Source organism: Vidua chalybeata, chromosome 5 (genome assembly GCF_026979565.1).
Source record: "Vidua chalybeata isolate OUT-0048 chromosome 5, bVidCha1 merged haplotype, whole genome shotgun sequence".
Lineage (NCBI taxonomy): Eukaryota > Metazoa > Chordata > Aves > Passeriformes > Viduidae > Vidua > Vidua chalybeata.
The window spans coordinates 14,447,328-14,462,976 of NC_071534.1; the positions used below are offsets into that span (position 1 = coordinate 14,447,328).

At 45.7% G+C, this 15,649-nt stretch overlaps 1 protein-coding gene across 2 annotated transcripts in view; it reads right to left on the reverse strand.

The window, feature by feature from the left end:
* NTN4 (netrin 4) overlaps positions 1 to 15,649 on the reverse strand; it is a 47,764-nt gene that overhangs the window by 5,664 nt on the left and 26,451 nt on the right. For both annotated transcript variants that reach the window (XM_053944076.1, XM_053944077.1), the window contains exons 4-8: positions 11,434 to 11,560; positions 9,927 to 10,115; positions 3,552 to 3,768; positions 2,759 to 2,871; positions 1,521 to 1,589 (exon numbers count right to left, since the gene is read on the reverse strand). In XM_053944076.1, coding sequence (XP_053800051.1) covers positions 1,521 to 1,589; positions 2,759 to 2,871; positions 3,552 to 3,768; positions 9,927 to 10,115; positions 11,434 to 11,560 — 715 coding nt within the window. The remainder of the gene's footprint in view (positions 1 to 1,520; positions 1,590 to 2,758; positions 2,872 to 3,551; positions 3,769 to 9,926; positions 10,116 to 11,433; positions 11,561 to 15,649) is intronic.

Genomic DNA, 15,649 nt, shown 5'->3' on the forward strand with positions numbered 1-15,649 from the left:
CTCAGGATCAGGGCAGCTACTGGGAAGCACGTACATCTCCACACCCATGGGCAGAAATACTGCCAGCTGTTTTGGCCATGGCCCCTAGAACTGCCATGAGAGTGTGAGGTCACATTTTCCCCCAGAGTTCAGCAAACCCTTTGTGTTCCTTATCTCTTTTGGAAACCAATTGGATTTAGGGATGGACCTGGAGGCTTTGCTGGCCTCAGCCTCATCTCACCCTGGTGCCAGTCCTGCTGCTTTGCACAGCTGCCAAATCCAAATTCAGTGGAGGAGAACGAGACATTGGAGGGGACCAGAGCAAATCAGGGAGTATTTTGAGCTCACTCATACCCACATTTCCAGCACCTGACGTTCCACTGCTGAGTCCCTGTGTGGTGGAGGCTCAGGGCTCAGTTCCTCCACCTGACCTGTACTGGTAGGTATCCCCATATGGTGGTGCTTTATTCAGCACTCACGTTGGGAAGCTCAGGGCAGCCTCTCACAGTGTGACCTCCTGGAGCTCATGACGAGCCCCGTAATGCATCTGTCTCTCTAGTTTAGCTGATACCTTCACATGTTGACTGATGAAAGCTGGGGAAGCCTGAGTGCACTTTAGATAAGATTTATGAACTTGGAAGTTTTGTGACTTTTTTTTTTCAGTTTCTTATCTTTTGCAAGATTAAACACAGTTACTATCGTGGCTGGGAAGCAAAACAGAGCAGAATCAAATTTTTTCCTAATATCGCTAATCCAGGGCTACATTTCAACAACTGGAAACCCCTTGAACTCCACTTCATGGGCTGCTCTGCAGCCTGCAGAGGTATGGGCTATCTCTCTGTGCATTTTCAACTTCAGTGTGAGACGAATCAGGTGCAAGAGACCCCTGCAAGAGATTCCTTGTGAAGGAAGGGAGTGCTGCACAGAGCATTCCTTGCTCTGCCACAGTATGAAGGAGGCAGTTCATTGGCACACACCGGGGAGGTCTTGGGAAACAGAATGCCTCTTCTCATTCATTTAAGTCCAAGAGACACATAGACAATATACATCATCCCATTGCAATAGCTGAACTTTGTTGACAGTTGGAGTTCCCAGTAGCTGCGGAATTGTTTTATCCATGGAGTGGTGATCACAGTCCCTCTTTACATTCTGGATCATTCAGACACAGTCATTTCTAGACTCTGATTGGGGTACCTTGTCTACAGACACCGTTTCAGTGACCCATTTTGGGTAACAGTGGTTTATAGTTTGTCTTGGATCTAGACAACCTCCCAGGGACCTTTCCAGCTCTTTTCCTCCCATGATTTCTGTACAAGGGTGTTTTGATAGCAAGAGAGATGGGTGACAGAACAAGATGCTTCACCCACCTTGACTTAGAAACACGATACCTGTACATTTTGGCTGAAGATCTGCCTTTAGACTAAGTATCCCGTGGGTTTGCCAGGATGGAGTGGTGCACGCACAGCAACTCTCATGTTTTATATACACTTTTGCACTACCTTGCAGTACCTTCCTTTACAGCCCTCTCACCCACAACTCACCATAGGTATACTTCATCCCGCAGAAGACCTTGGGATTCCCTAAAACTTGCTCTTTACATTCGCATTTACCTGGGGAAAAAGAAGGAAGTAAATGGCTATGAATTGTGCTTAAAAGACAGGAGCATTTGCAGGCAGAGCCCAGGAACTGCCAGAGGTTTTTCAAGTGGTCCACAAGCCTCATGCGAAAAAAAAAAAAGGAATTTGCAACTGTTTTCAGATTGAGAGTGAATACAGACTCTTAGTCCAAGGGCAATTACTCCTTGTTTACAATTAGAAGAGAAGGAAAACAAAGGCCTTATTATTTTGCCTTGGGATGCAAATAACATGCGTATCTTTCCCTGTGGTATTTTCCACACCGTAATGTACCAGACAAAATTTTAAAAGGAAATGTTGCAGAGGTTAAGGCAGATTAATGACTTCCGTGATCTTAGAACAAAGAATAACATGATATACTTATTTACGTTTAAAATGAAGTCGCCTTGACAAATGATGGAGCCTTCCCCTCAATTAACTCAATTATTGTATCTTCGAGATGTTATCAAGCCTCTCTCTGAAAAATGGAGGAAATGACGCTTGCCTGCTTGCATGCAGCAGCTGCAAGGGAGGAGAGCTTGATGCTGCCCCACTGGACCAGCCTGCCTTGCACCAACCTTCATTAGGCACCCACCTCCCCCAGGCTGGGAACACGGGAGGGAAATAACTTCTCCAGCTGCATGCTAGACCATCTCAAATCACATCATAAGCAGCAAGCGATGCCAAAATTGTTGTGGGTATCGGGGAAATAAATTCTGAGTTAGAAATCCCCTAACTGCCAGTGAAGTGGCAAACCCCACCCTTTACATAAAGTTGCTGGTTTGTTGAGTTTGAGGGAATAGAAGGATACCTTTAAAACATGATGGTCAAGTAAAACATGATGGCACTCAGCCTTGAAATTCAGAGCTGGGACTGCAAATTCTTGCCTTACAACTGCTAAATGCTGGGTACAGGCATTCAGCATGGAGCATCTGTCGAATGGATTTGCACATCCTTGCATTGATGGGATGAGCCATGAGGCACCTCTGGCTCTCGGAGGGCAAGGAGGTGGTCACAAGGACATTCCTCCACATGTTAGTGGGGGAATGTCCATTCCCCCCTGCAACTGCCAGGGTGCTAACTACAAGTCAGTGCAGAAGACTAGGTCTGCAGTGGCTGCTGACGGGAGGGATTGGGCAGGTGGAACAGGAAAGCCGCAGTCCTACCAGAGTGCCGGAGTGCTGAGAAGCCCTGCTCATCCTCCCAGCCCCAGGTGGGCTCGCTCTCGTTGAGCACTGCCTGGAAAGGAGGTGCTTCATTGTGCCAGGAAACATCTGAGCTGTTGAGGGGAAAGGGAGATGATCAACCTTCTTCCAGGAGCCAGTGGAAAGCAGGGCCACTACCAGCCCATCCTCCAGACAAAACATGACTGCATGTCTTGATGATGGTTAAATGCAAGAGGCGGTTTTGGAAGGTGAAGAGGTTGAGTGTTGTCAGAGAGGATCACGGATCCATTTTGGGTTTAAAATACATTGTAGGGATTTATATACCACAAATATCTTCAGACTGGTAAAAAAAGCTACGTGTCAGATTTGGAGAGTGGGGTATTATTAAAATGTGATGTTTTCTAAAAGTCAGAGCTCGACTCCAAGCCACAGTCAACATAAGCTGAGTTACAACAGCAAAATTAAGCCTTCAATCTCATTCAGATGTCCCTGAGGCTCAGATTTTGCTTGTGGAGAGGAAACAATTGTGAAGGTTATGGGAAACACCTGATACATCAACACAAGCACAGAGAGCAAAAATTCCAACATTGCTGGTGCCCTGCCATGCTGTGCCAGGTACCCAAGGGAACTACAGCCTCAGCTCCCACTCTATGCCCACCTCTTGGCCATACCAAACCCATACCAAGCCCCGAGTATTTTACATAATGGATGCTTTTCAGCCTGCTTGCCATGTGCAAATAGAGCCTTCCCTGGAACTGAGATCACAGAGATGGGGTGAGACCCCCCAGCTCACCTGCTGCTGTGGCAGTCACCAGTGTGGGGGTCGCAGCTGCGGGCGCAGTCGCAGGGGCGGCAGCCGTAGGGCCCGAAGCCCCAGTAGCCGGGGAGGCAGTGGTCACAGCGGGGCCCTGCCACGCCGGGCTTGCAGGGGCAGTCCCCGGTGCTGGGGTCACAGAAGGTGCCGGGGCCCAGGGGGAGCACAGCCGATCCCACGGGGTGGCAGGAGCAAGCTGCAGGGGAGGGACACCGTGAGGGACAGAGCATCTGTGAGTGCACAACCTCTGCATCACAAAGGTGCAGGAGATGCCTGCAAAACCACCTCTCTGCTGAGGGACACCTCCGGGGTTTCTGGGCTTTTTTATCCCTCACCCATACAAATCTGAGCAGAGTTTCCCTTTGGAATCTGTAAAATTTTAAGTTTTATGAGCTAGTTTTTAATTAGTCAACCTACCCTGGTGTCATGTTATGTTTTGCCAAACAGGCCTTTATTACTTTCCTTGTAGCATCTGGATTCTAACCCAGCCGAGTACCCAGGGATGTGCCTGCCTCACTGTGATCTTAAAGCAGCTGCGGGTGCTTCATTGTAGAAGTGAATCAGAGCATAATTGCTTTTTAAAATAATAACAACTTTCTTGCATCCAGGAGGTTAAAAAACCCGTCAGAACAGTCATTTTAATTAAAGTGAAAGCTGAGCAAAATGTGCCTGTCTCTGTCTGATTTTTAAAGCCATCAATTAAAAACATTAGGAAAAAATAATGAGGAAACTGACAGCTCAGAGATAGGCTTTTGCATATTCTCCAGAACACGGGTTTGCAGAGTGCACGTCAGAAATGCCAGCTGCTCTCTTTTCTCCCTCACAGCCCCTTGCATCAGAACAATGCACTACAATTGTGCTGGGACGTACTGGGCTCTCAGAAAAGATGCTATATAATAGGTGGTGTAAAGTTTTCCTTACCTACTCCTTAATTTTTTTTTTTTTTTTTTTTACACAGACATAATGTCTGTTACAGGGCTACTTTCCCCCATAGAACAGAATTACAGTTATCAAAAGCATGAGCCAAACCTCTGACCATGTGGCCAGAGGTCAGCAGGTGATGCTGTGGCCTGCAGGACCAGGACTGGGTGACCTGTGTTCTTCTTGCCTCAGTGTTTGCTTCTCTGACTAGGACATGGTAAAGTCAGCCTTACACTTTATGGCAAAAAAATCCCTGCCTTTGCCCAAAGCATAATTTACATAAAATTGAGTTTCCTGAGTAAATTATACTGGTAGGGAATATTTTCACTAAATTGTAATACCAGTCTTTCTATTTTGCAACTCTGAAGGCAATAGAGCAGGAAAGCCATTACAGGCAACATATTTCTTTCTCTTAAAATACTTATTGCTGCACATATACATTTAATTGTGCTCTGACAACATTTTTGTGGTTTCAGGAATCTGACATACCTGGAGTATAGTTTCAAAATATTAAAGATAGATTAATATTGGCAGTTAACTTGGAGGCGACTATGATTCCAACATCTTTGCCAAAGTAATCCCCAAATTTTCCCCACCCTTTTCACTTGCAAACAAATATAATTATATAAAATTAAAAGATTAGAAAGCCTCTCCACAAACTGCGTAAGTAGCTGCAGGCAGTGAACTCTGGTACCTTTAATAGCATAGTTTTCAACAGCGTGCACTGAGACTTGCATACCTTTCTCCTGAAGTCTGTGAAGTGTTTTACACCTGATACATACAGCCAAATGCTCTATTTTCCTACTAGATGAGGAGGGTATTTCTGGCATTCCTCAGGCCCTTCAGGGGAAATATCAGGGACTTAAGGCTCTTCTATTCCCCTCCAGTTAATGAGATAAACCCACTGCTCAGCCAGAGATTTGGTCCTGTTTTGGTCAGATTTCAGCTGAATTTTACATACAGCCCCATTGAGGTTGGATTTTTCTGTTTTAGACAATTCTTTTACACACTTTTTTCCCCCTAATATAAAATTTAACATCAGTGGCAACACTATGGTGAAGCAACAATATTAAATTTACAAAAGTTGTTATGAAAAAGAGCAGCAAACTCATAGGCAATTAAAAAAACAACTAAAAATGAGAAAGTATCTGGCTGTACTTTTTAATAAAAGCCACAAAGAGATGTGTTGTAAAGCCTGGTAATTTCTAAGAGGCCTGAATATCCACTTCCATGGATCCCATCCTTCCTGGCTGCTCCTCAATGAGCCACCAAGGTGTCAACCTGCTTTCCAATGGTGGCTGGCAAATTGAAGGTTTTTGCTCTTGGATTGTGAATGAAGGCCAAGATGACACTAAAGGGCATTAATCTGAATGGTTTGTGTGGCAAGGTTTCAACACATTAAATGTTTCTGATGGGCTACAGTGGGAACTTGCTGAGCAATGCAGACATAAAGTGAAGCCCATCGCTATGCACCAAGCGCAGAAATGAGGCTCTAGAGCTCAGATGTGAGCGTGTTATACCACATTTGAAAGAAATGCATGGAAATAGGATGGAGTGCTTCCATACTATGGCAAGGGCAGGAAGGAAAAGATTGCAGGACTGGTTATACAATGTTTGAAAGCTGGAGCTATTGGTCCCTCATGGGCAGCTGTGCTGTGTTGGTTTTAGACCCCATTTTCCTCTTTCCGCACAATTTGCAGCTCACTGTAGCACAGGTAAGGAGACCCACATCCATGAAGGTGAGAGGAGCAGCTGAGCAGCAGAAAAAGTAGCTACAGGCAGTGTTGGATGGCATTTCATTGTGGATACACAGGTGCAGAGTGTAAGACTCAGTGAGAGGCTTCTGTACAATGCCTGTCTCATGCGCCGTGGCCGCTTCACCAGAGAGGCTGGGAATCTCCACAGCCAAGGGAGCTCCTGCAAGAGAAGGAATGGCTGGGCGCTAGCCTTGGATCAAGAGAAACTTTCCACAAGCTTGATCCTTTTGCTTTCTTTTTGATTTGTAAGCATCATTGCTAAAAATGCCAATTTACCAGCCAGTACTACATAGCAGTATTCTGCATGTGACTTTCATACACATATGAATTAACAGCTGCCTGTCCTGGCATTGCATGTGCTGACTGAGATGGAAAATCAGTGAGTGGGATGCCAGCAGAACTGGATTTCCCTGCCCTGAATTGGTGATACTGTTGTGGTTTCCTCGGCTGCCAGCTAACCTTTGGAAATCACAAATATTTACCCTCAAAACCCTACAGTTGAAAATCAAAATAAACTTGGCAATTATAAAACTCAATTTTATTGTCTGCAATTGCACTGTAGCTGAGGCTTAAAAACTCATGAGGATGGAAAGAAAAGGACTCATAGGTATAACAGGGGGAAAGAGTCATCAGATTGGTGTTTTAAACACCAGAATATTTCATTTTATCAGGTACACGCCTACTCCTGAGCAAATATTATATACACTCTTTGCCTACAAGAATCTTTAAAGTATCCTTAAAGATTATGGCTTAACAACTCCTTTATTTACTTTGACCTAGGTATTTTTAAATTTTCAATGGTTGAATAATAATGGTGTCTTGAGCCAGAAACAAGCAGGCAATGCCATGGCCTTCCCAAGAAAGAATAATAGGGCTCCACACACATCCCTTGTTATTGCAGACCACGCTATGGTGCTTGGAAATGTTCCAGGCATAGGCTGTAATTGATCTTATATAATTCAATTTAACAGTCATTAGTAATTTTCTACGGCCCTGCAGCTGCCATCTCCCCTGTGAGATGTTGAGTCCCTGGGTGCAGGGAGCATTCCCAGCAGCAGGAGACCAGAACTGTAGAGGTGAAGGGGTCTTAGGGAGGAGTGCATTTGTGAGAGTTTGAAAAGCCCAGAGAGAAATGATCTGGGAGTTTGTAGTAACAGGGTCTCTGAAAAGAAAGCATTCAGATAATCCCTACATTTGTGGAATTCAGTTTGTGCTAGGAAAAGTTGTCTTCCTCAGATACTTGAGGAAGTATCATGCTCTGCAAGTCATAAATGAAGAAAAAAAAGAGTGATGAAGTAGAGGTACGTAATGCAGAAGGTAAATAAATGTAAACTTTTTCTCACTATACTCAAGAGTATCTTTCTGTTCTTTTTATATATATGTTATCTTTGGCTCTTAAATACCGGAGTTCATGAATATCTAGTGTTCCATAAACCTGGATTGTTGCAATAAAGAGTAATGGAAGCAGACTTTTTTTTTTTTTTTTAATGTGGAAAGTGGAATGCCATGGGCCAGTGATTCAGAGATGAATGCAGAAAGCCAAGAGAACCAAGCACTGGCATATGTTGACAAAAAAACCCCATTAATCATCTAATATTCACAGCTTTCTCTGGCCCATAAAGGTGGGGAGAAACCTTTTATGCAAGAACCCTGAAACTTGGCTAACACATAGTTAATGATGTGATGTACTGCCTGACTTCATTAACAATGGTCTAACTTGCACACAGGCACATGCTCAGGGCTGGCAGTCTTGTCTTTGAGCAGGGGCTGCTTTGCAGCAATATGTCCTGAGACTTCTTGTTTCCATCTGGCTTTGCAAAGAAGGGGGCTCTGTGCTGGCCAGCCCAGGAGGTGCCATTTGACTTCTTCTTGGACCCTGCAAACAGCCACAGATTATGGACTGGGCAGTCTGGCACAAGGACAAGCCTATGAGTCCCTCATGAAACTCTACCCCCTCAATGGGCTGAATGAGGTGACAAAGGAGATAGAGCCAATTTTACTGCTTCCAAAGTGAGGGGTGGTGTCTTTAGGTGTCCAGAACACCACACTCAGCTCAGGGCCAAAGCTTCACTTGTCTTCAAAGACCTCAGAAAAGTGCATAATCTTCCCTGATGGGAGCTGGCATGTAAAGAATATCAGGAATTACAACCCTAGCAAAGGTACCAGAAGCACAATACAATGGTGTTTCAGAACTTGAGGGTCCCATGTAGCATTCATTTCAATCTTCTGTCCTGCATTATCTACCAGCAGTCAACTAATACTATTTGTTCTTTTTTAAATCAGCAAGGATGAATCCATGAGTTAGAAAAAACCATATAACCTCCACTCTGGGTGTAAATGCAAGACTTAAGCCTGTTTTTTCCTAATGAGACTCCAAAACAAAAGTTCATTGCCTAAGTTCTGGCTATAATTAAGGAGGGAAAGTATCTGATGTTACAGAGGAGACTTAGAACTTTGATATATACAAGTAGGTAATGAAACTTTTTAAAGTCGTTAAAATCACTGTTAAAAAAAAATCATTGTGTACATAATACAGCAGTGAAGTAATTATTTACACAAGCAATGAACTGTGGTCAATTCTGTTTCCATGAAGAGAACTAGGGCTGTAAAACAGGCAGTTCAGCTGTTGCTGCCCCTCCTTGCAATGAGTGAAAGGTGGAGAGGAGGAGGACCTCTGCAACAGACTGGTGGGGCTGCCAGGAATCTCATGAGGATTATGTGCAGCAAAGGAACAGGACAAAAGCAGCTGTTCCCTGCCAGACCTCGATGAACAACTGAAACCTCACACATCCTCCCAGCCCGGGGTGCAGCTCCCCACCGCAGGAGGGTTCCTTCTTCCTTTACACTCAGGTACTTCTCCTTGAGAGGAGAGAGATGTGCTCAGAGTCACCTCAAAAGACACAGGCAGGGTGTCAGTTGGATTTCATTCTGTCACTTGTGAAGGTCCCCCTCATAGTAAGTGAGTCAGGGAGGAGAAATGTGTTGAAGCTGGTGGGTGGCTGTAGACTCAGAGAGGAGGGCATGCCTGCACCCTGGATTTAGCTGACCAGTATAAAGTTCTCAGCATAATTTGGGGATCTGGAGTCCCCCATGGTGAGTCACCATCCTCACAGTGGTCCCTGGGGAGTGTGACTTTTGGATTGCTTCATTGTTTGGGAAAGATTTAATTTCACATGTGCCCGAATCATTGCTTTTAGTCTTGCCTCCTCAGTGTCCCACCTTCTGGAATATCAGTTAACTTGTGTTCCTTCCATACCCACCTGCTGCTGCTGCGAACATGAACTGGTGGGCGATGCTATTTGTCAGCTGCACCCCTGCTGGCTGAGGAACCCAATTCTGAGGTTGCAACAATCGCCAAACAAGGAGAACATGAAAACAAGATGCAGCTTTTCCTCTCCAAAAATAGCAATGGGAGAAAGTAAATGAATCATCTCTCTTCCCCTGCCCTCAGGCTACAGGGATCCTTGGGACAGATTTGTCAACAGCATCTGCAGACTTTCACCCTGCAAACATCATCACTGTTTTTTGCAAATAGTATCACAAAGAGGATTCAAAGAGCTCCCTGTCCTTCACTGAAGCAAGAAGATTGCTCCAAGGAGGGGCAAGAAGATCTCACCTTTTGTTTGACACTTTCCCACCTGAGAAGCCCTTCAGTAGTAGGTGGTCCCTGACTTACGTTTGCAGGCGTCGGGGGCAGAGAAGGGCTTCCTGAGGTCGCGGTAGAAGCCCAGCTTGCAGCGCTGGCAGTGCTGCCCTTCCGTGTTGTGCTGACAGTTGTCACAGACGCCGCCACTGCGATTGCCCGACGCCAGCCACGCATCCATGTCAAAATGACAAGTGTCGGCGTGCCCATTACACTTGCATGCTGAGGCAAAGCCAAAGGGAACAGAAAGGCTCATTAAGGCAGTGAAAGATACTGGTTTATACTGGTTTATAGAAAGGAGACAAAAACTCAAAACTACATTTCAGAATGGGGACTTGACCTATGAACCTGTTATCCATTCAAATGCATGAAGTATCACTACATTTTCATCTACACATACCAATTTCTGGAGATAACATTAAAAAAAAGTATTTTCTTTAACTTTTATTTCCACTACAGGTTTTCCAGTACCACAGGTGGTCAGGCCAGAACAGAGAGACCCACATTCACTGGTCATGTTGAGGAAGGATCCTTCCCTCTCAGCTTTAGAAATCAGCACTGCCCTATACAACATCTGCCATGAGGGTGCTGTCAGGATGTTCCCTGCAGCTGAGGGAGGAAAAAGGCAGGTGGAGGAGAGGTGTGTGAGAGAGTACAAGCATCCTCCTTACCCTGTGTTGCCAGTGGAGGAAGTCTGCATGCCCACACAACTGAAGTCAAGGGTCAAGTGAGATCTATTCCAACGCCTGCTCATCAAATGCTGCTGGTGTAAGTAGGAATTCACTGTCATTCCCTCAGGGATCATCCATACTGCAGTGAGCATGACCATAGCTCACATAGGCAGGTTGATGGCTACCTATGTATGGATAGTATTGTAGCCAGGGCAGGATGGCACTCAGCAGGCCTGCAAGCCTTCCTGGGGTGGTGTGGGTAGTCCTCAGCACCCTTCTGGCTAGACTGCTGCTCTTACTGAAGCAGATGGCCCCATGACCTCTGCATTCCCCTGCTAGTAGCACTCTCCCTAAACATCCTCCCTGGCACTGCAGAGCTGATCTTCAAACCTCCAGAGCCCATGGCTCCTCCTGCCCTCAGTGCCCAGGGGTGAGCAGAGCCCACATCCAGCAGCAGAAAGTCATACTTCCTGCAAATGTGTTTGTCAGTGGTGTCCATGGAGAGGAGAAATCTGGCCCCTTGTCACCTCCAAGGTACTCTGGTAGGCTGCAGTCTGCCCACAGCAGCAGACCTTACTGCAGTAGATGCACTTAGGTCCCAGAGAAAGGCCAAACCAACAGACATCACAGTCTCGTGAGGACTGCCAAGTGAGGGGCTGCACAAACAGGGCTGTCCTTGCCACACAAACACGTGGTGGGTGCTGGGCAGGGGTGTGGCAGTGCCTCTTCACTCACTGAGCTGCTTGGAAAGCACCTGCCCACCACCTCAGGATGTGCTGCCTCTCGGACAAACGGGAGGAATGCACGCATGGAGGAAGCATTTCACTCTGGCAGAGGATCTGGAGACACCGTTCCTAATGGCTACTTACACTGACACTCCTTGGGGGCTCCGGTTTTGCCATCGGCAGCCTGCCAAGGCTGGTCATTGTAGAGCGGGGCGCAGTGCTGGCAGTGGGACCCTGCAGTGTTGTGCTTGCACATGCATTTCCCATGGACCTAGTAAGGGAAAGAGAGCAAGGATCACCCACAGCAAAGGCCAGAGTCTCCAGGGCTCAAGCAATGCCCACACACAGGAATAGCATGCAAGCTACACGCTCTTGCATTGCCTAGAAGGAGGGATATAGCATCGTGTCCAGTTCAGCCAAGGGCAAATATTCTGTAGTTATACTTTCAGTTAGGTTAGTATGTGTAGATCTGCATGTCATGGTATTGTATAATCTTACCTTTTTTTTTTTTTTTTCTTTTAAGATCCAAAAGGGTCTTTAGCCATTTCCAGATGCAGTATGAATTTCCAGAAGAGATTAAAAAATGATGGGATTCAAGGTGTCCTTGGGAAATACTGTAAAACCTTTCTCTTTTTCTCTCATAAACATGAATACACCTTTGCAGTACTGCAGGAATAGCACCTACAATCTCAGCACCCAGCTCTGTGCACCCAGCTATCTCCAGTACAAATAAGTATGAGAAAAAAGAAAATCAACTCCCTAAAACATAAGTATCTACACATCCTAGGCAGAATTTTTGCCTCACAAAGGAAGAATCAAGGATAGCACAAGGCCTGTAACTGACTATACTCGGACATGTTCATGACAGATAATTTAAGAGCTAGACAGCCCAGTGTAAGGGGGTAATTAGAGATGAAAAGCCAGCACAGCACACTTGGTGCCAGCTGCCCTGTCAGTTGCTGGCATTACTCACCCTGCTGGCAAATGCAAAGAAAACAGGATGTAGCCAGAGGGCACGAGCAGCCGGCAGTGCTTGGATGCAACAAGATCAAGCTCTGCAGCAGCATGGCTCTGCTGGCAACACTGAAGGCCCTGCCTTTTCCCATGGAGCATGGCGGGTAGCTACTTACTGTAGCTATTTTGATATGTGCCTTTTGATATGCAGCTTTACTCTGCTCCACATTTTGCTTTTAAAAGCAGGGTTCAGCTTCTCCTGCTGCTCATGATCGAGCCAGGGGCCTCAGTCTGCCCTGCCAGCGTGGCCCAGTGCTCATGCCACAAGCTGGCCGTAAAACCACCGGAGCTGCACCAGCTGCCGGCTGCTTTTGGCATCGAGAGGAGCACAGGGTGGTTGGGGTGCCTGGTGATCCAGCCTGGAGCTGAGGCATGGCTTTAACTGCTACTGGAAAATGCTGCCTTCCACAGAGTTTAGCTTGTGGTTTTACAAGTGTGTTGTTCCTAACTGCATGACTTGCTGTCAAGACTGCCACACAAAGAGGCTCCTGTGAAAAGCCTGAACAGTAAATAAAACAGAAGAGGACCTTGAACACGCTGTAAACAGCTCCTGCTTATTACATAGGTGCACACACACACCACACGCACTCCTGGCTTATGATGACTTTCTGATTTATTCATTTGTAATGAAAAGATTTCAGCTGCTATCTCACAGGAGTCAAATGTAACCAGTACAGATAAAATTTCAAAACTGACCTGGAAAGTCCTTCCAAGAAATAAAAATAGCAACATTTTTCAAAAACTTCTTGAATTCATTCCTGCCCTATGAAAATGTCAGATCATCCAAAAAATACAGAACAGGAACTGGGCTTTGTAAGCAATGGATAGGTACAGATGGAGTCAGAATGCAGAAGCATCTAAGCTAAGGTGAAAATACTCAGCTAACATTGTTTTCTGTGCTATCTGGCCTCATCACAGGTATTAGTTGGTCTCACTGCAGATACTACTTGATCTGTCTGGCTTACCGTATTGATATAAGCTTAAATGTGTGCTAATGTTTGAAAGGAATGAGAAGTAAATATAGAAAAGAAACAGCATATATTTAGTATATTTAGTTCTCAAAGTGTGTCTTGTGTTTTCATATTTTCATTTTTGCTACCACCAACAAAATGTTCTTCAAGCTCTCAGATACCTCCCTTTCCTAAATTACCACCTGTCAATAAATTTCTCTCTCATATTTTTTAGGCAAGGTCCAGACACAAAGCAATGTTACAGAATCTCTTCACACACATTTAAACGTATACACACCTGCATGGAAACAGAAGATGACTAAACTTATACTGGTCATCTTCTGGTGGTTTTGATGGTGTCCTAACTCTTTGATGCCACTTTTGGTAGGAGTTTCTTGCAAGCCCTTTGGCCATTGAGTGGCTGGGGCTAGACATGTTGTACTAGCCTGAAACACATCTGTGGCCAGAGACATCCTCCAGAAACCCTTCCTCACAGGACTGTCCCAGCTGTAAGGGTAGAGGGACCCACCAGCCCCAGGACATACATGATCAGGAAGGGAAGGTGACCGGAAGGAGTCAGAGGGTGCCATGGTCAAAACCAGGGGGTCCTTTGGTGCTTTTGCAATCATCATGCCAAAGTGAGAAGGACATGGGAGAAGAATTGCAAACAGAAATTGTCTCAGACATGGGGACACTTGGGATTACTGTGGGGATGTGTGTTTTTCTTTTCTGTCCCCACAGCCTGTAGTCTCACCCTCCAAATTCAGCTTGCTCCTTGCCAAAGCCACACAAAGAATCAGTGGGGACCCAATCAATCATCCAGAAGCTGCTCAGTGTTAATAATCCAAAAACTCATCTGAAACTCAGCAGCACCTCAGAAACCCTCAAAGGATTAAGCATACCAAGACATCAGCAGAGAGCAAGGCAAAATGCCCCACCAAGGAGCATTCATGGTTCTAAAGAGCAAGAGCTTGTATTTTCTGTACAGTAATATACAAGTACACTATAATAGAGTATGCTGCATTGCTGAAATAAAGGAAGGTGGGTGAAAATAAAACAGAATAGGATGGGTATGCCAAGAATCTGCTGTCCCACCATTAATTTGGCATGCAGAGCTAATAAGTAAACCACTGAATAGCAGTGCACCAACATATTAATATTAATCTTTATGTGAACTCTAAGGAAAGAGGCTGTATATAATTAAAAAACTGTTGCGGCAATGGAAGACCTGTGGTCTCTCACGCTGTGGCAAGGACAGCTGCAAAAGATCCAAGTTGGAGATGATGCAAATCAAGCCAGCTGGTGTTTATCTAGATAGACTCAGAGGCAGAGCATGGCATGACACTCCTGGTATTGATTGCTTATAAACGTGCCATGCACCTGGGTGAAAGGAAACAAATGGTCTGGCTGAAAAGCTTAAAAAATCACAGAGCAGCACGATTCTGCCATCTGCGCAAAGGCGAGCACAGGACCAGCACAGAGGCCTGTGGGCTTGGGCTCCTGCCTGATTCAGGGGGTGCTGTCCAGCTGGACCAGGAGGAACATGTTCCCCATTCTTATCATAAGGGTATAACTGCCTTGCAGTTTCCTTTCCTCGGGGTTTATCAAACCCAGCCTCCACCAGCTGCTCCCTCCCAAGTGCAGATCGCCCTGTGGATCCCACTGCCCTCTGCTTGCCTGGGCAGGGCCCAGCATGGCTGTTCAGTAGCCCAGCCTGCAATGCACACTTAACTCTGCAAACCTGTGTGGCCCCGCTCGCTGCAGGGCTGGGGACTTGTAATCTCAAGTGGGATTCATGTTTGGGTGAACGCCTGCAGAGGTATGGGATGCAATGGCCTGGCTGACCCTGCTTCTGTATCAGAAGCAGCCACCAAGACCCCAATCTTTGGGAGTAAGCTTTGGAAAAGGCAGCAGGTTTCCCAATTCCGATGCTGCCGTGACTTTACAGCACTGCTACTTAAATGGGCTGAGAAAACTTTGCCTCCCAAGGTCCCTTCAGGTTTTGTGGTGGCACCAACCCCTCTCAGCCAGGCAGAGCATGGGGTGCAGACCTACTAAGGAAGAAGCTAAAGAGCTAAAGGAGCTGTCAAACCAAGGGAGCAGAGGGAAACGGAGTCTTTAACAGCTTGCTTCTCAGTGCAACCATTTGATTAGTACCTTCTTTTCTATATTCCTTTTTCACAGAAGTTTAATGAAAAGTCACACCTAAGTGATTCAAAAACCTTGCCTCTGGCTGATGTATTTATTCTCTTAAAATAGCATTACAATGACTACCACCCAAAACAGCTCTGCATTAAAATGTCTCTCCAACCTGGCTTTATCCAGCTGAAGAAAATATCTTCTTTCTTTTACATATTTCCAGCATGACAGCAAACATTTTTATGCATTGGAAACAA